Source organism: Bombyx mori, chromosome 10, assembly GCF_030269925.1.
Source record: "Bombyx mori chromosome 10, ASM3026992v2".
Classification (NCBI taxonomy): domain Eukaryota; kingdom Metazoa; phylum Arthropoda; class Insecta; order Lepidoptera; family Bombycidae; genus Bombyx; species Bombyx mori.
The window spans coordinates 3204914-3231918 of record NC_085116.1 but is presented as its reverse complement, the minus strand read 5'-3'; the positions used below and the strand labels follow the sequence as shown (position 1 = coordinate 3231918).

At 36.1% G+C, this 27005-nt stretch overlaps 6 protein-coding genes across 13 annotated transcripts in view; 4 read left to right on the top strand and 2 right to left on the bottom strand.

The window, feature by feature from the left end:
* The window catches only part of LOC101743132 (SEC14-like protein 2), a 36157-nt gene extending 31570 nt beyond the window's left edge, over window positions 1-4587 (top strand). Inside the window, exons 8-10 of one of the 2 annotated variants that reach the window (XM_004930320.5) lie at window positions 2-144; window positions 1728-1876; window positions 3054-4587. In XM_004930320.5, the coding sequence (XP_004930377.1) occupies window positions 2-144; window positions 1728-1876; window positions 3054-3199 (438 nt within the window). In that variant the 3' untranslated portion in view covers window positions 3200-4587. Of the gene's footprint in view, window position 1; window positions 145-264; window positions 1877-3053 lie in introns of those variants that run through there. The other variant, XM_021350799.3, reaches the window with a different exon arrangement.
* The window catches only part of LOC110385588 (uncharacterized), a 933915-nt gene that overhangs the window by 395867 nt on the left and 511043 nt on the right, over window positions 1-27005 (top strand). The window lies entirely within an intron of this gene.
* On the bottom strand, window positions 4591-7862 carry LOC101742990 (thioredoxin domain-containing protein 17). Its single transcript, XM_004930319.5, has 3 exons — window positions 7409-7862; window positions 6186-6267; window positions 4591-5769 (listed from the first exon to the last, which is right to left on the bottom strand). Exons 1-3 carry the CDS (start codon window positions 7551-7553, stop codon window positions 5616-5618), a joined length of 381 nt encoding a protein of 126 aa, XP_004930376.1. The 5' UTR covers window positions 7554-7862; the 3' UTR covers window positions 4591-5615.
* On the top strand, window positions 8508-13901 carry LOC101742849 (uncharacterized). Its single transcript, XM_004930318.5, has 5 exons — window positions 8508-8696; window positions 8857-8985; window positions 9058-9227; window positions 9306-9387; window positions 9463-13901. The coding sequence occupies exons 1-5, from the start codon at window positions 8636-8638 to the stop codon at window positions 10557-10559; spliced, it is 1539 nt and encodes a 512-aa protein (XP_004930375.1). The 5' UTR covers window positions 8508-8635; the 3' UTR covers window positions 10560-13901.
* Window positions 15092-18347, top strand: LOC733112 (peroxisomal membrane protein PMP22). Of its 3 annotated transcripts, XR_009973925.1 has the most exons (5): window positions 15092-16338; window positions 16476-16568; window positions 17161-17446; window positions 17834-18028; window positions 18221-18347. XR_009973925.1 is itself a non-coding variant. In XM_012693924.4 (4 exons), exons 1-4 carry the CDS (start codon window positions 16118-16120, stop codon window positions 17924-17926), a joined length of 552 nt encoding a protein of 183 aa, XP_012549378.1. In that variant the 5' UTR covers window positions 15092-16117; the 3' UTR covers window positions 17927-18347.
* Window positions 18162-27005, bottom strand: part of LOC101742464 (serine/arginine repetitive matrix protein 2) — a 26933-nt gene continuing 18089 nt past the window's right edge. The window contains exons 8-11 of one of the 5 annotated variants that reach the window (XM_012694015.4): window positions 24523-26760; window positions 23761-23853; window positions 22659-22775; window positions 18162-19565 (exon numbers count right to left, since the gene is read on the bottom strand). In XM_012694015.4, the coding sequence (XP_012549469.1) occupies window positions 19451-19565; window positions 22659-22775; window positions 23761-23853; window positions 24523-26760 (2563 nt within the window). In that variant the 3' untranslated portion in view covers window positions 18162-19450. Of the gene's footprint in view, window positions 19566-19855; window positions 20643-22658; window positions 22776-23760; window positions 23854-24522; window positions 26761-27005 lie in introns of those variants that run through there. The other 4 variants (XM_062670388.1, XM_062670387.1, XM_004930316.5 and 1 more) reach the window with 4 other exon arrangements.

Sequence of the window (27005 nt, the reverse complement as noted above, 5' to 3'; positions counted from 1 at the left end):
GGTGAAGCCAGGTGGGAAAGTGCCTAAATGTTACTACTCGAAGAATACCAGTGAAAAACAGAAGAATTACAATAAAGTCACCATAAAGACCGGAGAGAAGCACGTCTTAGATTTGCTGTGTGCGGACAACGACAGCGTTTTGAAGTAATCCATTCATTTCTATAGTATACATAATAAAACATTTTCAACATTTAATTTTGTTAAATTAAATGTTGAAAATGTTACTACTGTAGCTATAGTAGAACACGAGATATTTATTTACAGATGCTTGAATCTCGCCAACGACATTTTGAAGATAAGTTTGAACACATACGTGTTCCGAATAATAACATTCTAACTACCGTCAATTACCGAGCAATGTCATCTGCTCGGTTGAAGATCTTCCCTCTATCGATTTCTCCAAGCATTAAGTTATTCGATTATATCTTTATCGCTCATCGTCCACCTGGCGAAGATGCCAAACGCACTTCCCAAACCATTACTCGAAGGTATCATGCGTCCCGTATTGAAGGGTGTCAATAAACAAATCACGGCCAGGACAACCAGAACAGTAATACGTTACCCCTATGTCCACTTCTTCTACACTTAGTGTCGTGCGCAGTTATGCAATTAATTGTTAATTAGCATACTACAATTAGTTAATTATAAAACTCGTTTACTAATCAACTCATAATGCTTGTTGACAGTCGTTTTACGATTGTTCTGGTCACGTGTTTTGAGTCAACTCGATTTAAAAAGTACAATTAGTATGTAAATGAATCATAATTAACTAGTCAGAACTATGTGGTTTTTGCCACAGTTCCTGCTTAGTACATGTTCTTTTACTAAACTTTGAAGACATTTCAAATCGCAAGGGCAAATACACGTTCGCATAAAACTAAGAGTTAAGCTGCAATTGTGCATTCAGACATTACAGCGTACATTGGGAGAGGCCTGTGTCGAGCAGTGGACTCCTGTGGCCGATGATGATGACGTGCGTTCGGTTTGGAAGGATATTATTCTCCCTAGCTGCTATTTCATTGCTATTGAGTCTTTGACCTTATGTCTCAAAAGGCTAATGCTAAATAGCAGGTGGGCCGTGAAATCGTCTGGTTATTGCAATATAAATACTCTTGTACTTATTACTTGCGGAGCTAGACGAACATACAGCCCGACCGTAGGCGACTTACTCAATAATATCAGAAATGCCGAACCCCTGCCTACTACCACGGAGTCCCTTCAAACCTCGCTTGCAGAGTGGTGTGGCATAGCTCTTTGTAAACATTGTTGAGGAAAATTCATTTAGCGGGTGTTCGCAGTGGTTCCATATAGTGGAAATGAAATATGTTTTAATGACGACGGTTGGAAAAGGGAGGCGACGGAACCATCATATTTATTTGAGAAATCTATACGAATATATAAATCTACAGTGGTTTTTACGGATGTTCCGCTATAACTACTGAACCATGCATCCGATTGACTTGAAACTTGGTATCCATGTAGAAAATACATGTACTTAATGGATAGGCTAATATTTATATCAGTGTTAGACTCCCTACACCAGTTACGGGGGCGTTAATGATGAGAATTTTTGTGGGGAGAGAAATAATAATGTTAATTTTAAATGCCCAGCGAAGCAGACGGGTATTCATTTATAAAGTCATTTATAAAAATTTATAAAAGTCAAATTTATAGCAGTCATTTATAAAAATAAGACAATTGTCATTCAGTGACGTATACGTTTATAGATGGGAAATCGGAGTGGAACATCACGAAATAAAATTTCAAATAAAACGAAGGGACGAGGAAGGCAACGAGGAAGTGGTCCACGGGCCGAGGAAGATCGCCGAGGGTCCGATGGACGTCGGCGTGCTCTCCGTCACCGGACCGGCCACGTGTAAGTCATGGCTATATCAGCACAACCTTAACTAGTAGGTGAGCTCTCACGGGGCTCAAACCTGACGACTTGTCGAGTGATTGTCAAGTGGCGACAATAATAGGTGATGGCCTAAAACCACAAGCGATAGCGATTTTGTCGAATTGTAAGGCGGTGGCCCAAGTAGTGGCGGATAAGGGAGTCGCCACATTATCATAACGAACAGGTCGAGGAATGAACTTGGTGCTGTTTCTTCATGCAATTGTTTGTCGTGACTTAACGAAGTTCGCATTGTTATTGTATTAAGCTCGTGTCGCAAATTTTCAGTTTACTTCAATTTCATTCTTCAACAGAAGCGGCTGCTCTGTTGGGTCATCGTCCTGTAGTCAACGCGCCATTACTTGACGCGCTTAATTTTTTTATTTATTTACACCAAACAGAAGTTTCTTCTATACCTAAAAAATAGAATATTTCGTTTGTAAATCTTAAAGGATATTTAAAAGAATCGTTTAATTCATAAGGGCGATATTTTCGCAATCTTGCAATAAAACTTTAATTTTGTGTAACTGAATGTGTGACATATCGGAAACCACTGCGTGGCTGGGCTTCCCACGAGGTGGACCGGCGATCTGCTACGGGTCACGGGAATCCGCTGGATGCGGGCTGTACAGGCATGATCATTGTGACGAACTTGGGGGAGGCCTATGTCCAGTTATACGTATGTGTGATCCCTCCTGGCTGAGCCTTTGCTCGCCCACCTGTCCTGATGAAGATGGAAAGGTCTCCGAGTCACCAGTAATGATTCAATGATAAAAAAAAAACGCATTTGTGACGATTGCGTATTTAAATTTTAATTTACATATACAATTTTAAATCCCTGTTTGTTTGTTATCTGCTATGAAAATTAAATCACTCAATAAATAGTGTGAAACTCATTTGCGGCATGAAATCAAATTCTCAATTGGATAGTCTGCGCTGTGTCCTCGTTAATTATTAAAATTATGTAGAATAAATGACTCGATTGCGGGTGAAACAGGACGGACGAACGGACGGTGGTCGGCACGTATCCGTTTAGGCTTAAATTTTAGGCATCGCCAATAAAATAAAGTGTATATTTGAAACGACAATAAACATATTTTTATATAGCAAAGTTAAAAACTATAGCTATTATTTGTTAATTATATTTTATTCGTTGCAGATTCAGTGATTTTCGATAACAAAAACGCGTTCCTAAAGAACAAGAAGATATTCTATGACATTTTGATAACGGTGCCGACCAGGGACCTCAACATTAACGACGAGCCCGACGACCACAATGAACCTGTCGCTGCTGCGTATGAATAAACAGTATTCTTAGAGAGATAACTAATAAGTTATAGTAGAGCGGATGAGCTTAACTAGGTCATTTATCGCAAACAATCCAAAAAAAATTGATTATCTAGCAAATATTTACTTAAATTCACGTCCAACAAATAACAGTTCTCTTTGATTAAAGGATATCAGGCACTTGTAAACTTGACAATTTTGACGGCAACCTGACAGTTTTGTAGGTTTGCTAAGAAAGTATGTAATGGCCGCACAAACTGAGAAATCGCGTTCGTGTTGCGTCAATAGAAAATCTAGATTTTAAAATGAAAACCACTTTCACCAACGATAACTGTCATTCCGAATTAACATTCTTCACGCCTCAACGCCTCACATACAAAATATGGACCGTCGTGTATATTTGAATATATTATTATTACTAGCGAACCTCGAACACGCGCTTACTGCCTATAAATATAGTCTATGGTGTAACGGTATCCCGAAAACGTTAAAATGTCACATTCGAAAAGTTTTCTTTTCATTAATATTTTTGCACGTGTACGCAATGTAAATGAAACAAATAAACATCTGTTGGTCGAAGTTCGCTAACTGCCTTTACGTTACATTGCGGGTCGCCGAAATTATTAACTCATTAAAAATAAGTTAGCGCTTAATTAAGCTTGCTTTTGTTTCAGTATTAACTTTACAATTTATATCATTGTACCATGCGGTACATGCAGGCATGGGTCTTATTAGAGTATATTAGGAGTTTCGGTTCGGGCGATAATGTCACATTACACAATTTTAATAAGATCTTGGCTAAAGTTCCGCCAGTATTGTCGTATTTAAAACACTAGATAACAAAAATACAAAATTTAGATACAACTATTTATTTCCCTATAACAAATTTAAGCGTATGAAAAAAACTTCTATACATTTTTTGTTGATAAATATCAATATTTTTTGCTGGCCGTTTATGTCAAACTTAATCCAAAAAGGTATAAAGGTTTTCTCTTTTATTCTCATGCTATTATTGAGCATTTTTTAAGTTTCAAGTCTAGCTCTTTTAGTCAGGACGCTAGTTTAAAATCATTTACCTGAACAGGGCAACCGTTCATAGGTAGGTATATAAAATATATTAAAATCTGATAAAGTAAGCTACATAGCATAGATAATTCTAATTATTGTTAAATTACAATTATGTAATTACGTTTTGCGTGTATGTATATTATGTAAAAACTGTGATGAAATAGTTACTTTTAAATAGTACAACATCAGTAGTTAATAAACGGATTATGGGATTATATTTTTTTATCTTAATGTTTATAGTGGGTGATTAAGGACTGATGATAAGTATTGATGATATTAATTTATATTTTTTTTAATTATTATTTTGTATTAAAGGAATAATGGAAGAAGCAATAAAATACTTTTTTATTTACTTTAAACCTTTATTTGTTCACTTGTTTTGCAAAAATGCGTCATATGCACGGTCTATAATGGGTGTGGGCTTCATGTTGTGATGTATTTATATGCCTCAACTTCGGTAATAATTGCTCAACAGATCAAAAATACATCCGTAGCTAGTTCAATAGATAAAAATTCATATACCTACCTATATTTATAAGTGAGAATAAATGTGTTGCCAGAACTGGTAAACTTATGATCACCCCGATATTATATCGATGGTACCTATGTTAATACCACTGATTCTATTTCCAACATGACCAATTTGTTCAATGTTTATAATATACCACCCTTTTACATTGAATTGAATAATATGCTAAGTATTCTTTGTTTCTTGCACTGTAACTGCTGCGCCCACCCTTAGTATAGGAACGCATTTCTACCTGAATACAAAAATAGACAAAGACATGTAGGTACCTGCACAGACTATAATACTCGTTTCACCAGTAATTAATTATAAGTATGAGTTTACACAGAATTTCCATTAAATTATTAAGTCACTTCTGCCGTGTTTTATTTATTTATTTTGTCACCAAGAAGACATTATAACATGTAGAACGTTGCAATAAAAATGTCAATTTATGTTGATATAATATTTAATTAAAAGACCACCTTACTGATGCGTTATATTCAGTACATTGTTTAATGTAAGATTTCAAATTTATTTAGAACATCAATTGCAATTTTATGACAGGAGCATGGCAACATTTCTTTCGTAGCGAAGTTACTTCTAGTCTCTACTTTAGTGGGATTGGCATTTAACTCCCTGTCTTTTTTGTATCAATTGATATTGATTTACCCTTATATCCAGATATAGCTATGATCTAAAATTTAATTAATTAATAATTGTCCAATATCTTTTATTATTTATTGATGGTTATTAGAAGAATTAAAATATTTTATGGTTGATAATATAATCTACTCATACGTTATAGTTGGTAATCTTAGTATTAGAATCTGCCTTAAAAGAATTGGTGATTTTTCTTATTTAATCTTCTTCTTCGAACAACATCTGCAGAAGTTCCCGATTGCTGCACTGGCTTCCCTCAAGCCTCTGTACTCCCTTCCATTTTATTAAAGTCGGTATGACCATCAACTTAGAGCGACTGTCCGTTCTGAACGGGCACTCTTTGTCCTTCCAACTGTGGACCAAATTTAATATTTGTTAAACAAATTGTATCAAATTTAATGATCAAAATATTGATTACATAGTTTTTGTGTTAGGTACATCTTTTCTTAGAAAAATTGGTACCTACCTGTCGGTAATCAAATCCGGCATAGTCACATCTCTCAATCAGAGTACAGCAGGTGTTCTTTATCCTGTGATATGTTCAATGTCTACACCTTTTTGTTTTTTCATTATTTTATTTATTTGTTAAGTACGTATTTCTTTGCAGCAGTATTTATGGCGAGACTTCCTAGTATAGGGTCGCAAATTCAAGTCTCTTTGTGTTAAAACTTAGTGATGTAGCAGGAAATGCACTATTAAAACTCGAATAAGCTATTATATATTCTACTATGTAATTCTATGGCTACTTTTGTTCTTTTCAATACTTACTATTCTCTATCTCCAACATCGACATAGACAAAAATGATACTTTTGTCGAGCTCACTAAGGTAATGCCTGACGACTGGTTCAGCTGAAATATTAATTTAAAAATTACATAATGCTCCAAATTTTTTTAACTTCGTTTTCCTTAATCAGACAAATTATGTAATAAAGGTGTACCTCATTTTAAATCGGGAAATATACCCGAACCTAGCCTTGTCAATTACTATTTAAATTTGCTATTTTTAGGCTGTAATAGTAGTATACCACCTTATATTTCTACCTAAGTTTCCCCTAGACATTTTTATAACTTTGGAGTGTTGGTAGACCTACTTAGGTTGGTCCCCTCAGTTTTCTTATTTTGTCACAAAGCATTCTGCTTTAGGTTTCATATTGAACTCTTTGATGAGTGTGATTATCATGGTCTCTATGTTTCCAGAGTTAGAGCTGCAGGTATCTAATGTGTTAGTGCACCTGGTGAATCTTTAAGGACACCTCTAGAGTATTAATTGGTGACTAGCCCCTAAGTAAAATAGATTTGGGGAGTCGTTCACAGCAACCACAATAAGGTAGTTTTCATGACCCATTCAAGGTACCAAAGTATCTTCAAAGTACCTTTCCTACTCAGAGTTCAAGTGTCACAATGATTGAGTAAATGCTGGTACCCAAGCATTGTTTATAGTATCTGTGTGGATCATATATAATCATGACATTAGGCAATAGTAGTGCTTTTATTATAAAGTACTCATTTGTTACAGGTACATAATTAATTAAAAAGATTCACAGTGTAGAATTTATAGAATAACTGATTGAAGTTTTTTATCACTTTTAATAACAAATTGATTTTGAATGTACTAACCAATTTGGCAATAAATACACCAACTTCTACCATTCTCTTTCTTTTTTCCAGTAAAGAATAAATACACATTTGGTCCCTTTTGTGGCAGTTCAGAGACAAACTTATTGAATTCGTCATAATTACTTAAATTAATTATTTTAACAGCTTTTCTAGACATTTCTATTGACATTGATAGAAAGAGACTGAGGTTTTATTTTCGCATTTAAATTTAAAAATACTATTCAGAAGTCTAGTAAGAATTTTTTATGAACACAGCACTGTGTATATTTAAGGTTATAAATACATAGTTATTATGATGGTTTGCTTACATTTACGTAGTCATTTTATATCTAGTTTTTTAATGTGTCTGACTTTTTAAATAGAATGAACTTACCTTCCACGCAGTCGGGGCACCAGCTATTGCCATCAGGTAGTTTTGAACCGCTAAAGTAAAAAAATACAGGGGGACCACGAGAATCAATTGCACGAGTATATTTCGAAAATTCTTCAAAACCTTTTAGATCCACGTTAATAACCATTTTGGGAAGTGCAGTACTTGATTAGTTTAATAAATTTTTATATATTTTTTAAATACATACAAGTTACCGACAGTTAAGTTATGTATTGAAAAGTTTATGAAAATTCTGTACAGAGCATTAGGTAAAATTATCATTAAATACATATAATGATAATCATAGATTATGGTGGTCGTCTACGTAAACGAAATTATCAAAGGATATCAGTTTGTCAAAATCATCCACTCACTTTATTTTCTTACACTTCAAAACTTTATTTTCTTAATTTTTTTTAGGAATTTTATGATCTGGTAGCTAAGACCTTTAGGTCATGTCTTATTTTCATTTATATTCTTATTTTTTACGAAAAATGATATTTATGGAGTGAAATGAAATGAAGATGATTAATTTGAGACATTAATCAACTGAGATGAAACTAAATGAAATGAGATGAGATGATATGGTATGAAATATTATCTCAGTAAAATGGTGGTATTTACGGAGACTTTTTCAGTGGACTTTTTGTAGGATCACGAGAAGTTAGGTACGTCGAGCAGTTTTGTTTTATTTTCCCACATTTGTGCCCTTTCACTGATACTAAACAGATAACAAACACCTTACCTTATTACATATAAACTTGAAGAAACACCAAATAGACAAAGCAAAACAAATTACCCAACTTCACTCCTCACGTTCCCGCCGTATCCACGTCGTACCTACTCGTGCGGACTAACAAGACTTCCAGTAATTACACAAATTATAATTTTACGGGTTTGATTTTTATTACAGGATGTTATTCCTTCACCACGGTGGTACTTGCCTTCGGGATTCGAGCGCCGTTGCATCGCTACATATGAATACACTGGACGTCTTAACCCAATTCTCTTTTGTATAAAGAAATGTGTTCCAACTAAACATTTCTAAAGATTTGGCCAAAAAACCAGAACCCAGGACAGTATAAAGTTGAAAAACATCTATGACATTTTCTTCAGTTGACAAAACAATAGTTTGAATTTTGAATGTTATGACCGAATTTGCACTGTGAATTATTGATATTAAGACGACACACCTGCTATATTTATTTCATAATTTATGAATTTATCACAATGGAGACCACCACATCAATTAAACCAAAGACTTTAGCCGAATTATTGCCAGGACTTAGTGGTGAGTTCAAAACATCAATCCATATTATATTATTCAGATCATACTAAGACAAAACTGACTGTTTAAAATAATAATTGAATATATAATATGTGTTTTTATCTTAGTACGAAGATATTTACACTACCAATAGAAAATTAATCCAAATTTCCATTTATTTAAGGTATAATAACGAAGGATGCAATGCAGACCTTAACCGCTAGAAAGAAACCCCGCTCTATGGCACAAACAAGTACTGCTGAGAAGGTTATGAAACCGCTCACTATTGCTGAAATGAGAGCGGAAATACTAGGCAAGTACCATAAAAACACGAAATATATAATAATGTAACAATAATGAATGATTTCTTAGTATTTTGTTTTAGCATTGAAGGTGAGGTCTCCAAAAAGGCCTGTTCAGGCTATGACTTCAGCAAAGAAACGGAACTGGAACTCATCAGTAAAAGTTGATAACAAAAAAATAAGTCATACAGCCAATGGTCAGATGAAACATGATTCTGTACGAAAAGTACTTAATTTTCAACCAAAACCAAAAGTATGAAAAAAGATTAATATTGTTCAATGTTACTCAATAATCCACAAGCTAAACATAGATAATTTAATTTGTTTATAGGCAGTATCAAATCCAACACCAGTGGAAACCCCAAAGTTCCCCAAACTAGAATTTAAACAGAAAAAATCTACTCTTTTACAAGGTTAGTGTTACTACTTTTTTCACACAGTTGTTCTTAGCTTTCCCTGTTACAGTTATGTATTTTTTCCAATTGCAGCAAATAACAATTTAAGAATAAGTGGTATTTGTAAAATACCAGAAACACCCCTAATCTCCACAGAACCAATAAGACAAATGAAGAGTATTGCTAACAAAGAGAACATACTAAACCCTCAAAGATTAACAAATATTAACAAGAAGCTAAACAATCCCACAATAGTTAATCACAAATTTGTTGTACCTGAAGTGATGGACACTCCAAAGTCCAACGAGTCTTGGAAATCCAGTTGTGATGCAAGTTTCCTTATGAAAGAGAAAGAAATACATGATGTTGAGGAAATAACGAAGGCTTTGTGTCAAGAACAGATATTGGAAAACATTGCTGAAGTATCACCTCCTGTTTCGACCCCTTTCAAAGAATACAGAAATGTCAAAGAATACTTCAATAATTCAAGTGAACAGGCGGAAAATTCAGCTTCCTTCAATGATACTATCATGTGTTTTGAGAAGCCATGTCTTAAAAATGAGAATAATGAAAGAGAGGAGAGTGTGATAGTGTCATTATGCAACATGCTCAACAAGGCTACAGCCATCGAACCAGAAAATACCAGTACAGAACTTCAACGTCTGTTGGAAGTAAAGAAACAGACTGAACTAAATATACGAATGATCGAAAATGGTATTCAAACTCTGGATAATATAAAAAAGTCACATTTAAAATCTTTGGAATATATTACGAAATTGTTAAAAGAAAAACAGAATGGTCATACTATAACTGATTCTCACTGTAATAACACTTTAACAGAATTAACAAAAGAAACAGCCAAATTGACTATAGAACAAAGTCCTGGAAACAGTGTGATAGTAAAGTCGGGATCCACTAAATCACCTATATATAAGATACCTAAAAAAAACCAGTGTTTGAGGAAAAAGGTGTTCTACAAATCAATGCCCAATGTCTCAAATTCATTTGCTTTAACACCAGATAAAAAATTAAAGGACAAAGCATTAAGTGTCTATATGGAAATGAAAGAGCACATGAATTTTTTGAACACACCTGTTACAAAAAAAAATAACCCTGAAGTCCTAGACACCCCTATGGTTACTTCACATAACTTACAGAGACAATTAGACAAATTATACACTGAAAATTGATAGGAATATTTAAAAAAATTAATTAATAGTTAAATTATGATAGAAATTATATAGAATCGGAACTAATGTATTTGAGTCGTCTATTATCAAAGGTGGCAATTGCATTTGGACAAAAAAATGTTATTGATATGTCAATACAGATTGATTTGAATATAATCGTCTCCTTCAAAGAATATGGTTCAAAACCTGCATTAAATAAAGATTAATAGTTAACCTGTAATTTATCTAAGATGTCGTTCCGAAGAGTTTTGTGACTGCCAATGGAATACAAAGTCAATAATTCGTTTTTCTGATTTACCAATAATTATCCAAGTCAGATTGCCGGCTTTGATAATAGTCGACTCATTTAAGAGCAGTTTATGTTAATTTATGCAGAAAATAATGAGTTCAGTCTACAAATTTAGCTTTCTTAGTAATCATGTTGAGGATAATATAAAAATATTGCTACAGGTTGGCATATATAGGGTTGTATATGAATACTTATAGTATAGCTAATTTGGCATTAATCTGTGGTAGTTGTGTCAGGGCCATACATTAGAAATAAATTACTCGCTTTTTACTAATTGTAATCGGTATAGACAATGCAATAAGTTACTACTAACGGCAGTTTAAACACCAATCAATAAGGAAAAAAACACTTTTTGTTTGACACAAATAATTCCACGACAGGAAGAGGGTAGAAAGATTACGATAGGTTTTTCTAACAATAGCTTTTGCCAAGTGGCTAGCGACATCATAGGAACTTATCATTAAGTAAATTACGACAATAATAATAATACAGTAATAAAAATGAACACGTAAAAGTTTTCAATCAATTCCCCAAAACAATTCGCAATAAAGCATTGTACGTGTATGGATTGGTCATTAAAGTTCAGGTTCATTTAAAGACGAGCACTACTTCGCTTATTCTGGCCATTTAGTATCTTTAATAAAGACCTCTAGACAAAATGTGACCAAAGTCCCATCGCGCAAGACATTGCCGATCAGAAATGGCGTTGGATAAGACATACTCTACGACGCGGCGACGCAGCGGAGTCTACGCAGTATCAATCGCGTTTGACTGGCAACTACGTGCGAGGACAAGACCTGGTCGTCCTCTACACAAACCGTGGAGAGCGAAATTTCGTCTGCCGGTATGACCTGTAGTGATTTCAAGGAGCAAGCGCAAAACAGGATCAAGTGGAGACAACTTGTGAGGGTCCTATGTACCAACCAAACAAACCAATCTACCTAACCAAACCTATGTACCTTTTTTTTCGGGCCGGGTCAAACCTCCTACGAGATTCTCGCGCCTAGGGGCGCGCGAGGTTTGTGGGACTTGACGATCTGCTGATGTTGGAAGCAGACCGCGGGAACAATAATGTTTTAGGGCCCTACCGCACTAAACGACTCCCCTGCACTTTTACACCCGACGTCCGATTTCCGCGCGGGGTCAGGACCCGGTCAGAGTAAGGGGTTTCCCGCGATCAACACTACAACCAGGCTCGCGGCGCCACCCTAAGGACGCCCGACTGACGGGTCGTCGAGGCGATAGTCGACGACCAACGACGTCGCCATCTCATCCCCACCAATTCAACAGACAACATTCACATCGCCCATAATATGGATCCTTCACATACGACTAACTATTGAGACCTTAGAACATACATCTCAAGGTGGGTGGCGCATTTACGCTGTAGATGTTTATGGGCTCCAGTAACCACTTAACACCAGTTGGGCTGTGAGATCGTCCACCCATCAAAAAAAGCAATAAAAATAAAAAATACGAGAGGAAGAATTTGTTCGTGGGAAAATCGTGCTATATCCGGGAGTGTCCATGCGGCCTTCCTTAATCTCACGGAGTTTAGCGGTGTGATTGTAGAAATTCTTGCACCTTGCCTCATTAAACACAAGGCAATGTCTTATTAGACACAATCATGGCCTGCAGAAAAGCAGGGGAACTATATTCTCTGGCGGGGTTGTCGGCTTCTGCCGAAGAAAAGAATCCGGGCCCTGACAAAATGTGGGCATGAGGGTTATCTCACACTTGTGGAGAGGGGGGCTTATTTGACCCCAGAAAATGCTAATAAGCTCTATTACAGGCTAGTTATATTGAAGTTGAGAGTGATGGGTGAACCAATGCCACCTCCTAGTGTCAAAACTTATTCAAACTATCTTGAATATGTACAAGGACTGCCCTGTGTTGTCTCTCGGCATATGCCTCATCGAGTGGTTTATATAGAGGAAGAGTCTGTAAGTTATATACAAGCCATATCCAGCACCCAGTCCAGGTATTGTGCTTTTCTCATCTTCTTCAGATTCACAGTCAACTACCTTGGGAGCAAAGACCTCAGCGTACACCATACAGATGGCACTTCCCTACCACTACACAGTTGGAATGCTTTAATGCAACTATGCACCCTGCAGAGTTGGTGTATAGGTGAGTATCTGAAGATTTCAAGACTTGTCACATTGGGTGATTATGAAGGGATGCTCTTTAATGCTATTCAGCATATCATCAACAAAACTGCTTTTCCCCACAGAGAGAGAGCAGATGTCTCCACCAAGATTTGGGAAAGAGGTTCCCTAGCCTATGCCACAGATCCATGCCTCAACAATTTGGATCTGGAAAGTTTCCTTGCTAATATAACGCGTTCGGGGGAACAATTGATAGAGGGAGTCTTGATGGAGTTGGCTCCGGACCTACTTTGTATTTGTACGCTTACATGCCATCGTTGGAAGTCAGAACGACGCTCCTTACGAACATCGTGGATGGAGTCATCTGTGACGTCTTCCTCACGCCCTGCAACTTCAACAACATGCCCTCTGATCATAGCAGTCACTGACTGGCCTACTCGTGCGTTATACCACCTTTGCCTATCGACGAACACCCGGAGGGATCACAATGGATGCTCTTTGCAAAGAATCCACGTAATCTGGTGAACAAGACTTTCGACTAGTGAAGAAACCTATATATCTAACCTAACCTACCTAAGAACACTTCAAAGATTGTTTGAACGTACCTATTATTCCAGAGTTGTCGGTTTGTTCGAAAATTTTTACGTGCAATCGAGAAGTTTGCGGGCCATTTCGACCTAATAAGGTGTAGCTTATCGTAACGAATTCTCAAAAAAGAATGGCAGTTTAACGATAATTTTGCATTATTCTGATATGAATATTTCATCAGTGATTGTATATATGGACTAGTGACAAACTAGAGCCTCTGTACATATAGATATAAATTAAATTAAATTATTATTATAGGCACGTAAAATATTTAAAGAGAAAATATACCGTACTTTTGTTAATAATCTAATGGTTTCTAAAACATTTTAAGAAAATTAATAAATATATTCTAATTTATTTGATGTTTTTTGTGACCTAAGAATAATTTATGCAACAAATTATTTCCTTTTTAATACGCTTTTATTAGCTTCAGACGTTAGTATGTAGTATGTAACGATGTTAGTATGTAACGGAATCTTTGAACATGATTTTGAAATTTGGTATAACTACTTATCAAATACCGATGACAATTCAATATTTAAAAAAAAACTGAAAAAAATTAAATTCAACAAAAAATAATAATAATAATAATAGTTTAAAAAAACTAACAAAATACGCTTTTATAGAAAATCCAACTAATAAATCGAAAATAAATTTTAATAAATTTGAATTAAAAATAGTGTAAGAAAAAATGATTTTATTGTAAAAAAAAAGCGTGGGGTGCAGGGTATCAGTAGTTATAAATATTTTATGAACAGATATGAGTAGAAGGGTTATTTTGATAATATCCTGAAAAGCACCACAAAATTTATTTTCTATTTTTTAGTTGGATTTTCTATAAAAGCGTATTTTGTTAGTTTTTTAAACTGCTATTTTTTTGTCTTTGTCCGATAATGGTCCTCGATTATTTAATTTGTGACGGGTAGGCACAAATTTGTAATTAACTATAATAATTTCATCATTTAAACCCACCAGAAATTTCATTCAAACTTACAGGTTTGATGTATCACTATTATAGTTGAGGTTAGTAGGCAGCGGCTTGGCTCTGCTCCTGGCATTGCTGAAGTCCATGGGCGACGGTAACCACTTACCATCAGGTGGGCCGTACGCTCGTCTGCTTACAAAGGAAAAAAAAGGTAAGGTCCGTCGGGCGACAATTAGTTTAATATAAATTAAGCTAAAATAAATTATAAATTAAATACATATACTTACTTAGTGGGAGTCTTTTAATATTCTCGATAGGTAGCGTAAAAATTAAGTCAAATTTGTATGTATGCAGTTGGAACAGGGCAGCACCTAGCGGCAAAAGTTCAAACTCCATACAAATTTGAGTTAACTTTTACGCTGTCGAGAACGTTAAAAACTCGCACTAAGCACACTGATTCACAAAAGAATTGGTAAATGTCTGTTGAAGTTGAACCCTTGCCTATTTCTGCCGTGAAGCAAGAATGCGTTTCGGTTTGTGGGGCAGCCGTTGTACTGAGATCTTAGAACTCATATCTCAAGATGGGTGGTGGCATTTACTCTGTAGATGTCTATGGGCACCGGTAACCACTTAACACCAGGTGGGCCGTCAGCTTGTCCACCCATCCAAGCAATAACAAAAAAAATAACTGCATTAATACGACTACGAACTACTTCAGACTACGAACATGTATGAAGCTTTCATTTTAAAATACAAAGCACATTAGTATTACAGTATATTGTATCTACACGAGATGTACCGTAAAATGGGGCGATTAGGGATTGAGAGGCGAATGGGGAAAAAAACAGGAAAATCTTTCGACGCTCAATATTAGTATTAAATTCGTTGCAAAATCTTCCATTTTTTGTGGTTTAATAGTAGAATGTTGAAAGTTCACAAAAAAACTCTGAATATGCATGATAATAGCTGCTAACTTATAAAAAATCGCGCTTCAAATTAACATCCTGTGGTGGTAATTATTTTATTGCTAGAAACTTTGCTCTCTTTTATTTATTTGAAAATAATAGAAGACGACTGTGATTTATAAACGTTATTTAGTGTTTGAACCATCATATATATTAAAGATATAATTTGCGTAATTACTGGTGGTAGGACCTCTTGTGAGTTCGCGCGGGTAGGTACCACCGCCGCATTATGGCTTCTTGGCAGAAATAAACAGGGCTCACAAGACACTCTATCACGCAAATAATTTCGCGGGTTTGATTTTTATTGCACAATGACTTTCCTTCACCGTGGAAGGCATTCATGAACTTTACCTAAGCACGTATTTCATTAGAAACATTTGTACTATTTTGTACCTTTCGGCTAACACCGGTATTACTCGATACGAATCAGCTTCAACAAACTTGACTTGCGCTTTTTTCGCAAAATAATTTGGCCGTAAAGTTTTATTTCCTTTGCTTTTCATACAGACGAAACAAAAAAAACGATTTTAATTATTATTCATAGATTAAACACTAAACAGTAGGTACATATACAAACACCTACATAAATTTGAGATAATAATTATACATATGTACATAATTACATACTTAGCTATCAGAAAAAAATAAAAAATAAGATACTACGTACATACATACACACTGATATGTACGATAATTTTATTGTACATTACGTACGTTCCGACAGACTACTTAAGTTTTTGTCAGTGCCTACTTATTTCTTTGGGTAAATGTAATTTTAATTGTTTTTTTTTATTGAAAATTTATAATTAATAACAATGTCTCTGTCAAAACCGATAATGAATCTAGTAGCCTCATATCTACAGAATTTATATTTACATCCGATTAAGACGAAAGCTATTACAAGGTAAGTTTGAATTTTTTTATCTCTATTCATAAATCAGAGTTCAAAGTTGGTTCCAAAGTTCAGTGATCCCTATCGAAATCGTAAGAATATAGTTTCATAAATTAGTAAATTGTTGATTTATGGAATTTTGTTTTAAGTTGCGTAGTGGGTACAGCTGGCAGTCTAGCATCACAGATCGTGGCTGGAGAATCAATCAGACTTGATCCTATTCTCGCATTTGGTTTTTACGGGTAAGTTAAATATTACTTTAGTTACTTTTTTATTTACATTTTAAATGGAACAACAGAAACAGTTTTTAACCTTTTAACTTTTAATTGTATCAATCTATGCATTTCAAATTTAGTGCATGGTCTGATCATTCTTTTAATATTGATTGATAAGTGAATTGATAAAAAATATAAATCAAAATTATGGAAAAATAGTGAAGAACTCTATATAACTATTTAAACACATGCATAGATATTAAAACACTTGCAACATTAAGGAAATGGTGGCTAGAAAGTGCTAATTTAAATTGAAGTAACTTTTACGTTAATATTTGCTTGATCTCTCAATATTTATATCATCCCACTGACTAGAGAAGTGCTATCCCAAAGTAATGCTACATGAGCAAGCAAGCAACTTGCATAGTTCATTTAACATGAGAACTTTTTAATTTAGTAATATTTTAATTTATAGTAATTTAAAGTTATACTTTACATTTTAATCCAATCAATCCAATACAATTGAATGCAATCTGGCAGTACAGTTTATAAAATTGTTTCCTAAAATCACAACAGACAATAAATAAAATGCATTTCTAAAATGAAACCAAATTTTCAGATTATTATTTGGTGGTACAGTTCCTCACTATTTCTATGAAACAGTTGAAAGGCTGTTTCCTGAAGAATCTGCATCATTCCCACTTGCAAAAAAGTTATTATTGGAACGTTTGATCTTTGCACCATTAATGCAAGCATTTTCTCTATATTCTTTGGCTCGATTTGAAGGAAAAACTCATAGAGCCGCTCTGAAGCAACTTTTTGCATTGTACTTACCAGTCTTAGAAGCCAATTGGAAATGGCTTACATTGTTCCAAGTCATAAATTTAGCATTTATACCTCCAATGGTGAGTAATTGATTTAACTTATAGGTTACTTATGGTTCATATTAAATACAGAATAGATAAAATTAATCTCCATCAGTAACATAGTACAGCACGAAGGGTGCGGCAGCTGTTCTATATTGCAATTAAGATTTACCTCATGTCTCAAGGTGGTGGTGGTGGGTGATGTGATGTCAATGAGCTCTGAAAGCCACATAAAAACAGGAAGACCATTAACTTCTTCCCCATTTTTTTTTTTTTTTTTGCCCTTGTAGGCAGACGAGCATACGGCCCACCTGATGGTGAGTGGTTACCGTCGCTCATGGACTTCAGCAATGCCAGGGGCAGAGCCAAGCCGCTGCCTACCACGTAAAATAATATTATGAAAATTCAGTGTATTTATTTTTTCAGTTGAGAGTTCTGTTCATGAACATTGTTGGGTTTGGCTGGGCAATGTTCTTAGCAAGCAAAAGACGCAAGCAGAGTCAGAGGAAAGGAGATTGAACTTTAATATCAACTTTGTTTTTCATGGTGGTGGATGATGTTTTAAACCTTACTGTGATTATAATAAGTCAAAAGACATTTTTATATCAGGACCAACTAATTGTATGTAGTCTTTATCCAATTTCGCTTTATTGAATGAAATATGTATTTCTAAGTGAATTGTGTAATATGCTGTTGAATGTAAAAATAAGTAACTTGTATTCATCAAGAACTGGATGTTTATAACGAAACAAGGTTGTTTAGAACAAATTGTTTGAATAATTTATTTTCACAACAGAATTTCTTCATTTTCAGGTTTGTGGTATTTTACAATCAGCCTGTATTTTTTTAAAAGCCTACTTCAATAACATGACTTTGTCAATTCATGCTCTGTGCATTTAATTATGTAAATTATATTATAAAATAAACATTTTAATAATTATATTATGAGTATTATTGAATGCATATGTATTGCTCATTTTGTTTCTATTGCCTAAATACCTTATAACTAATAATAAATTATTGTTCTTATAATGTAACCGACTAGATCTTACTGACTAAACAATTTTAAATTAGGTATGTATAGCTGTCAATAAATATATTGCACTAAAACAGACTAGATTAGAGTATATTTTTGGTAAATACTTAAAAATAAAAATGTATAATATTACCAACAAAGATCACAACAAATTAAAAAGCATGAATTTGAGAGATCAAAAAATAGGGAATGTTATTAGTAGTAAGTATTTGACTAAAATTATTTCCAACAAAATAATAATATAATATCAAGATGGTGCTTAAAAATTCTTAAATTAATTATATATTTGAAGCTCACGCTTTTCTCAACCAGGTGATCCCTAAGTTTCTTCAAATTATTTCCAATTTATCATCTTCGACTTTAAATAAAGTAAATGGGGATGCGGACTTAATCTTGTCATATCAATCAAAGAGTTGTTGTTATTCGGTAATCAACATGTAGGTAGGTAGGTAGCTACAAAGACATTTAAAATCCGTTCAGAAATGAGTAAGTCAATATTTCAAATCTTTTTGAACGGGTAGTTGTCAAATATCAAAATGATGCAGATTCATTAATAACCGATATTAGTGCTATTGTCTGAGTTAAAGGTATATTTTACACTATGAACCCTCTCTTCCTAGTATTAATTCATGAAGTATTAATTGCTACATTGCTACTAGTTTCGATGCAATTTTCACAAACAGTTAATTACTGTTAGGTACTTTTAAAAAAAAGTATTAGATAGCATTGTAATATTTTCAGTAAACGTAGATAGCAGTTAAAACGCGTCTTTGCATTTGTGACTAGATATTTTTACCAAAATTTCATAAACATATACTTTTTATATTCACCTCTCATACTTGCCCTTATTGTGTTTCAACTTTTGGTGTAACAATATAAATTAATTAATTTAAATTTTAAATAACCATTTGGGAATGTTTCGTATTTTCAGACTAGCATTCTCTAAAATACCTATAGGGCCGCTTGTCTATTTTTATTGAAAGTTTTCTTTTTAAAACGTATCGTCATTATTCTGGCACCGGGGATTGAGACCAACTCCTCTGCGAAGACCTGCTGCTGTGGCTGGTGGTGGAAGGCGTCGAAGGCGTCGGCCTCCGGTACGGGATTGGACGTTTTCTAGCGCTGTTAGTGGTTAGTAAAGTTAGTATGTAATTAAACATGAAATGTTAACAGTGAATGTAACATATCAGATATGATACTAAAGGCAAGTTAAGCTGAATGAAGGTCTAATTAAAAGTGTTTTCAGTTGCATTCAAATGTAAAGTTAAGTGATTACGTCAAATGAAATGGTGTTTGATAAGTTAAAACTAATAAGACTTACCTTCGCAAAACTAATCTTTATTCACATATCTACACGGGGCATCAGCTTTTCTACCATGCAGCGATAAACAAATAAAAAATGAAAAACAAAATAAAATTTACAATCTTTAATAATGTGAAAACAAACACGCCAGTAGTGTCCTCTACATAAGACGTTTTCCATTCGGCGTTTTCGCTATTTATGTATCACCTTCTCCTGTATTTATATTTGTTGGACGAGTAAGTTAGGTCTACAACGGGTGCGCTACGGAGGAAAAAAATAAATCAATATTTATTAATCAATATCGCGCTCTTAATGACACGCGCTTGTTTAAATAATCCCAAATAAACTACCCGCGTAATGAAAACGTTAAATCTTATACTACGTGAGTTTGAGCACGCTAATCTAGACAACAACAAAACCAATTTGGATTTTTTTTATTAATTTTGTTTAAATAATTATTAGCCAGTCTGTGTATGGATCCATTCAGAGTTAATGTTAAAAAAATCAATATGTACGAAATAACAGACACGCTGTTTATTTTTAATGAAACACTATATACCTATCGTTTTCATTCTCGTGTTAATTTTTGTTTCGTCCGCTTAAAATACTTAGTAGCACACCCTTGTTAGTAAAAATCCACACATCGTTATGAAAAACAAACCTCCGCTAAAGAGAGCAGCCTCTACGGTTAATTAATTCAGGCATAGAACCATTTTGTGACAGAAACAATATTTTTCAAACTATAATATTATATTACACGAAAATAGACCTTATGTCGAGAACAATACATGTAAATCTTAAATACTAGATACACTTCACACTAGCACAGTTCACTTCACTAATCGGAGCTACTACTCGTGTCTTCTGAGCTCGTGCTATACTTTCGTGATTTTTTTCTATAAAGAAAGAAAATAAAAAGAAAAAAATATATATTTATGTAAAGAAACAAAAAAAAAAACATAATAATAAATTATAGTGATAAGAGTGCCATATAAAGATCACGGGATTAATCGATAAATAAATCGATTTTCAAAAAATGGTCACACCAGTTTAGATTCTATTTACATTTTAATGATCAATATATGGCATGATGCTGCAAAATAAATTACAAGGCACACGTATTAAAAACACAAGCGACACACGAAAAATATGAAAAAAAAAAGTTAATCATTTAGCACACGGTGCGAGATTGGAGTAACATTCGCTTGCATGACATCAATCAATCAATCAGTTTAATTTACTACAACACTTTTATAAGCGAACCGGGTGAATGTGTATGAGCAAACAAATGTCACCAATTAAATACGCAAACAAGCTCTTCAACAAACATTTTGTAATGTGCAAGGAGGAAACCCAATTCCTCGTTACGCAGATACAATGTTACTCCGAGAGCTTGGTTTATGCAACGCTTTTCACACTTATCGAATAGACAAATTTCCCAAATTCTACAGAATTTTAGTTAACGGCCTAGCTAGAGGTGGAAGTTTCCACGAGCTTCCAAGTTCTAAATAATAATCTTTATATTTTATAGTAATTAATTTATATCAACGTTAGATTGATACTCAATGTTCCGAATATAGAGTATGTACCACACTATTATGTTAATGAATTTGTAAACTATAAAATTTAGACAATTTCTGATGACTCTTCTATTTTTATAATTTAACAATTTATAATCTGAAGTTATAAAAGATTTTTTATATCCACGTAATAAGTTATTTTGAAATAGTTGTCATTTAACAAATTTAGTGGAAAATTGCTTTCACTTTTCTACATATATATGTACATATGTATGTATGTATATTCTGATTTCTAATACATTATTATCGTTTATATTTTTGTTTAGCTCCATAATTTATCAGTCTAGGATACTGTTAATACACTTTGCTTGTCTCTTAACTTGTGGAGCTCAAAAGTATCGAACCATAATTAATTTTAAAATCGAAAGATTATTAATATACCAAACTGTTCCCAATAGAGCGCGTATTAGAAGGTTAGATCGGTTTATAATGAATGTCTTTGTTTTTTTAACAGTCGGCGGCTACATTCGAAGACCATAAAAAAGTTATATAATATAAGAGTTGTTCTAATAATTAATAAAAAAATTGAAATGTATCTGTGAAAGGTTATCTTAGACCTCTATAAGTCACCGGCGGAGAATATATACTTCTATACTAATATTATAAAGAGGAAAGATTTGTTTGTTTGTATTGAATAGGCTCCGAAACTACTGAACCGATTTGAAAAATTCTTTCACTGTTTGGAAGCTACACTATTCCCGAGTGACATGGGCTATATCCTTTTTTGAAAAAAATTAAGGATCCTTACTAAAACTCCAATAATGTAACCCAAGGTGTAAAAAAATTATCTAAAATATTATTTACATCGCGTGTCCTGCGGAAACTATTGATGATATAATAGAATAAAATAATGTACTACGACTTTGTAGAACACATCATTGTTTACAAAAAGTATCGCGACAGCATATGTCTGCCTATTATAGTTATGCCGCAATAAGTGTTCTTTTATTCAAAAAAATAAAACAACGTCGAATATCATTGAAATTTTTGTTAAAGACCCGAGCGGAGCCGGAGTGGACCGCTAGTCTATATATATATATAAATGAATTGCTGTTCGTTAGTCTCGCTAAAACTCGAGAACCGCTGGACCGATTTGGCTTATTTTGGTCTTAAATGATTTGATTTGTTTTTCCTTGATGTGTCCCCCGTCGGACGGATTCCTTTTTATTTGTTTTAAGTTTATTTTATACAATAGTTTAGGTGTTTATCGATTGAGGCACTACGAAGTCTGTCGGGTCAGCTAGTTAGTGTACAATAAAGACATTCAATATAAAGCGATTGTAGGGAGTGCACAGTGTGAAGAGCGTCGCGTTGTATCTCGGGCCCGTGTACCTGGTGATGCGGCGCCGGTCGAGGAACGAGGGCGAGCCGGCGCGGCGCGGGATCGACAGCGACCGCGAGCGGGACGCGCTCCATCGACGGTAATCCGCGTACACGCCCGTCAGCGTCCTGACGCGCCGCGCAATACGTACGCAAACAAAACGACGTCAACGTCATGCGTTCCGGCCTTGAGGGCTTGATACACGAATGAGAATTCGAAAAAACAAAAAAATATGCTTGGTGCGAGAGTTTTTTAACGTTCTCGATCGCGTAAAAGTTAACTCAAATTTTGTATGCTTTTTTCTATGATTGAGGATTACCGTAGGCCTTTCCAGTTTCACCAAGACAGGAGGGCAAGCAAAGGCTTAGCCAGAAATGGTGGGATTTGCTAACAGCTACCCGAGCGCTTTCGAAGGAGACCTAGCAACTCAAGAGCAGCTGTTTCACGAATGAATCTACTATCGGATCGGAATCGCGCCCCGCTGAGAAGATCCGGCGAGGAAATCAGCGAGGTTATGCATCGGTTAGATGTATGGAGTTGGAACAGCCTCACGAAGGGAAGCACAGATAATCTCAAGCACTAAGCACACAGATAATCTCAACTTCCACGTGTCTCGGTATCTGCCGGCACTGGGCCGTGCGGCCGACCAATACAATACCAATACACGGCTAGATTTCAATTACCAAAACATTTGTCAACATAAAAATTTGTTGGATTCAAACGTATTATTATGTGGGTATTCAGAATTTACTGTCCCTACACAATCAAAATGTGTGGGTAGTCAGAAATTACTATCCCTATACAATGACAAATGCTATTACAGATACATAATTTCTACATAACATAGTAGTGGAAAGAAATAAGTGTTTTGGGACGATTTATGGAGACGAATGGACGTAAAATAATTGATAATTAATCAAACTAATGATCTACTTCTATGTAGGTACCTAATTGTCTTTTTCTATTATTTTCACGATTTGAATGTCATTTTATTATCATTCAGATCGAGAGCAGACAAATTTATTTTTGGTAATCAAAAAATAGATGGGTATTTTCTTTTTCCAAGAGTTGTATCCAGTACGGCGGGTTCCGGCGGTGGTGTACTGGACTCACCTGGACGAGCGCGTGGACCTGGAGGAACTACGCGACGACCTGGACGAGGACCTGCTGCTGCTGTACGAGCTCGAGCCGCTCGAGCGGGAACGTCTGGAATTCATTGTTGCACTCGTTTTACATAATGTTTAATAAAAAAATATCAGGAATATGTTCATATTAACTGGTAACATTAAAATTAAGTGGTTACCGAAGCCTATATTCCGGTCATCGTTCGAGTAAATTAACCCTCAGATACAGCCCACTGAGTTTCTCGCCGGATCTTCCCAGTGGGTCGCGTTTCCGATCCGGTGGTAGATTCTGCGAAGCACGGCTCTTGCTAGGGTTCGTGTTAGCAACGTTGTCAAGTTTGAGCCCCGTGAGCTCACCTACTAATGAAGGCTACGCTGATATAGCCTCTCAAGGCTCTCAACTTAGGTAGGAAAAAAAAGAAGCCTATAGACATTACTACGTTAACGTCGCCACTCGTTTTGAGTCATGAGGTTTTAGGCTCAATTGATGGCTGACTCTCCCTTCAAACGGGATTGCGTGACTGCTTCGCTAACAATGGTATCTACTCGTGCGGGCTCAGAAAACTATGTAAATTACAATTTGTGCCGGTATAATTGTTTTTATACGATGTTATTCGACACTTACTTATGAATCATATTTTCTAATGATTGTGGAATTAATAATAAATGTGAAGGAATGAAACATGTTGCGTCGACCCCAAGTGACAGGGATGGAGAATGATGATGATATTCTAATGATTTATGAACTCACCCTGAAGACGAGTATGATCGGGAGCGGGAACGCGACGAGCGCGAGCGGGAGCGGGAGCGCGAGCGAGAGCGGGTGGAGCGCGACCAACTCCGCTTACTCTTGTTGAGATCGGGCGAGCTTTCGTGTTTTTTGACGGCCGGTGAACTCTCACTCTTCTTCAGAGCCGATGGTCCTTCAATTTTCTTTACGCGCGGAGAGCTCTCGACTTTTCTTACGGTCGACGAAATTTCATGTTTCTTTCTAGGCGGTGAGCTTTCAGCTTTTCGTGGACTTTTTGGAGAAACGTTTCCGCTAGTCGGACTCTTGTTTGATCTCGATGTCGGCGATTTTTCTTTCTTGTCTCGCGCATTTCTTTCAGCAGTGTTTTTGGATTTGTCTTTCACTTCTCTCTCCTTTTCCGCTTTATCTCTCAATTCCTTATCTTTTTCGGATTTCTTTTTCATTTCCCTTTCTTTTTCATTTCTATCTCTCGTTTCTTTCTCCCTTTTGCTTTGGTCTCTGTCTCGTTCGATCTGATCCCTGATTTCTCGTTCTTTTTCAATGTTATCCCTGATCTCACCTTCTCTCTCGTCTCTGTTCCTTCTGCCCTCGTGTGGCGCTGAGTCTGAGCGTGAGGTTTGTGACGTGGAAGGTCCGTTTAAGTCCTCGTTCTTCCTTCGCATTATCGTCTCACGCGTCATCTGCGCTAATTTCGCTTTCAGCCTGTTGAGGTCCATGCATTCGATTTCCTCTTGCCGCGACCTCTCGTCCAAAGTTAGGAAGTGTTCTACGGTATCGTCCAGTTCGTCGCTCGACGAATCTCTCATGCAAGACACCTTCGGCTTGTAATTTTGAACTTTTTTCGTTTTCCCTGGATGTAGATCTGAAGGTGATTTAATATACTTCCGTTTATCTTTCTCTGGTAACTTTTCTATAATGTCGCGATATCGTTCTGGGCTGCGACGCGCGGGCGAGTAGCTAAGACTGGATGAACTCTTGCTTCTCTGTCGGGATCGAGAGCTGTCATCGCGAGACGTCCTGGTCTCGTTCCTGCTTCGGTCTCGCCTACTTTCGTTTTTCGAAGGGGAAAGATCACGTTTCTCTATAGATTTCCTGTTATTTTTCTTGGGGGTGTCACTCTTTCGCCTGTCCCTTCCATAGTTTTTGCGGAGAGGAGATTCAGATCTGTTGGCGGACCTTCGATGCCGCGACCTTCGTTCTGCTGAGGGAGATTTTTGTCTCGATCGACTCTTTGGTCTCTCTGGTGATTTCAGATATTTATATCTGTCTGTTTTCGCAGGAGGTGACTGTGTTCTCTTATCGGGAGATGGCGAGTCCTGTTTCCTTTCGTTTCTTGCGGGTGACATGGTACGTTCTTTATAATAGCGTTCGTAGCCTTTTGTTTTTCTATCAGAATTACGTTTAGCAGAACGATCGGATTCAGATCCGGACGAAACAGATCGTCTGCTCGGTTTGGATTTTTTGTACGTCTTCTCCGCTTCTTTACGTTTTTCTTTTTGTTTAGCAGACTTCGGTGACTTGTCCCTGGTCTCCGGGGACGTCTCGCGGCGTTCTCTGGACGGGCTCTTATTTTTCTTACGTCTAGGCTCGTCGCGAACTTCCTTTTCCCTGCGTTTCTGTTGATTGTCGTCGGTCCGGTCTTCGCTTTTGTTTCTTTGTCTCGCGTCTTCTTTGTTTCTCTTTGAATGGGGCTCTTCGCGTCTTGGCTTCTGGTAGTCTGGCGAGTTAGTTCGTCTGGTCTCGCGTTTGTGTTCTCTTAGTGGAGTGTCTCTGCGAGTCCTGTTGCTGTCCCTGTCTGTTCGCTCGGTGCTCCTGTGGTCGGGGCTGGTGCGTCGCCTCTTGTCAGGCGGTGGCGACGCGCTACTGTCTCTAAGCGACTTGTTAGTTTTCGCGTCCCTGTTTCTGTGCGGCGCTTGTTCCGCGTCGGAGCCCGAAGTGTGTCTGCGGTCTCGTTCGCGGCGCGATCGTTTCTCGTCCCTAGGTTTAGTTGATTTCTCTCTGGACCTCTCCCGGGACGGTTCCCGCTTTCTGTTGTCCACTTTAGTGATGTAGGAGCGCTGTTTGGGCTCGTGCGAGGATTCTCTGGAGCGACTGCGTTGGACGCGCCTGAAGTTCCTGCCGTCCCGGGCGTCGTCCCTCCTGTGCTGGTCGTCGCCTCGTCGGTCCTCAGTCGAACGTTCCCGCCGCGCCTCGATCGATCGATCGCGATTTTTATCCTTCGACTTCTTCACTGGCGAGCTGAAATTAATAATGCTTATATTTAAATTCTACTATTGAATCAAAACAAACACTATTTGTTCAGGTGTGATTCGAATTAAATTTGACCTTCGAAAATATTACTTGAGTTAATTTTCAGGTGGTAATAAAAGTTTTTATCGAATTGATGCCATTAAAGTGTCTGTCAAGTTAATTAAAATTACGTATTTTGTTCGATGAAAACAAAAGGGATTATTAGTTACAAATTTATGTAAAAATGAAAAAAA

Bases quoted from the DNA above. Each gene is read 5' to 3' on its own strand.
- LOC101742990 (XM_004930319.5), bottom strand. From the start codon at position 7,553: ATGGTTATTAACGTGGATCTAAAAGGTTTTGAAGAATTTTCGAAATAT. The intron at 6,268-7,408 runs GTAAGTTCATTC...TTAATATTTCAG, and splicing joins GTGCCCCGACTGCGTGGAAG to CTGAACCAGTCGTCAGGCAT. The intron at 5,770-6,185 runs GTAAGTATTGAA...TTTGGTCCACAG, and splicing joins GATGTTGGAGATAGAGAATA to TTGGAAGGACAAAGAGTGCC.
- LOC733112 (XM_012693924.4), top strand. From the start codon at position 16,118: ATGTACGATAATTTTATTGTACATTACGTACGTTCCGACAGACTACTT. The intron at 16,198-16,475 runs GTAAATGTAATT...TTTTGTTTTAAG, and splicing joins GTGCCTACTTATTTCTTTGG to TTGCGTAGTGGGTACAGCTG. The intron at 16,569-17,160 runs GTAAGTTAAATA...CCAAATTTTCAG, and splicing joins CTCGCATTTGGTTTTTACGG to ATTATTATTTGGTGGTACAG.
- LOC101742849 (XM_004930318.5), top strand. From the start codon at position 8,636: ATGGAGACCACCACATCAATTAAACCAAAGACTTTAGCCGAATTATTG. The intron at 8,697-8,856 runs GTGAGTTCAAAA...CATTTATTTAAG, and splicing joins ATTATTGCCAGGACTTAGTG to GTATAATAACGAAGGATGCA. The intron at 9,388-9,462 runs GTTAGTGTTACT...TTCCAATTGCAG, and splicing joins AAAATCTACTCTTTTACAAG to CAAATAACAATTTAAGAATA.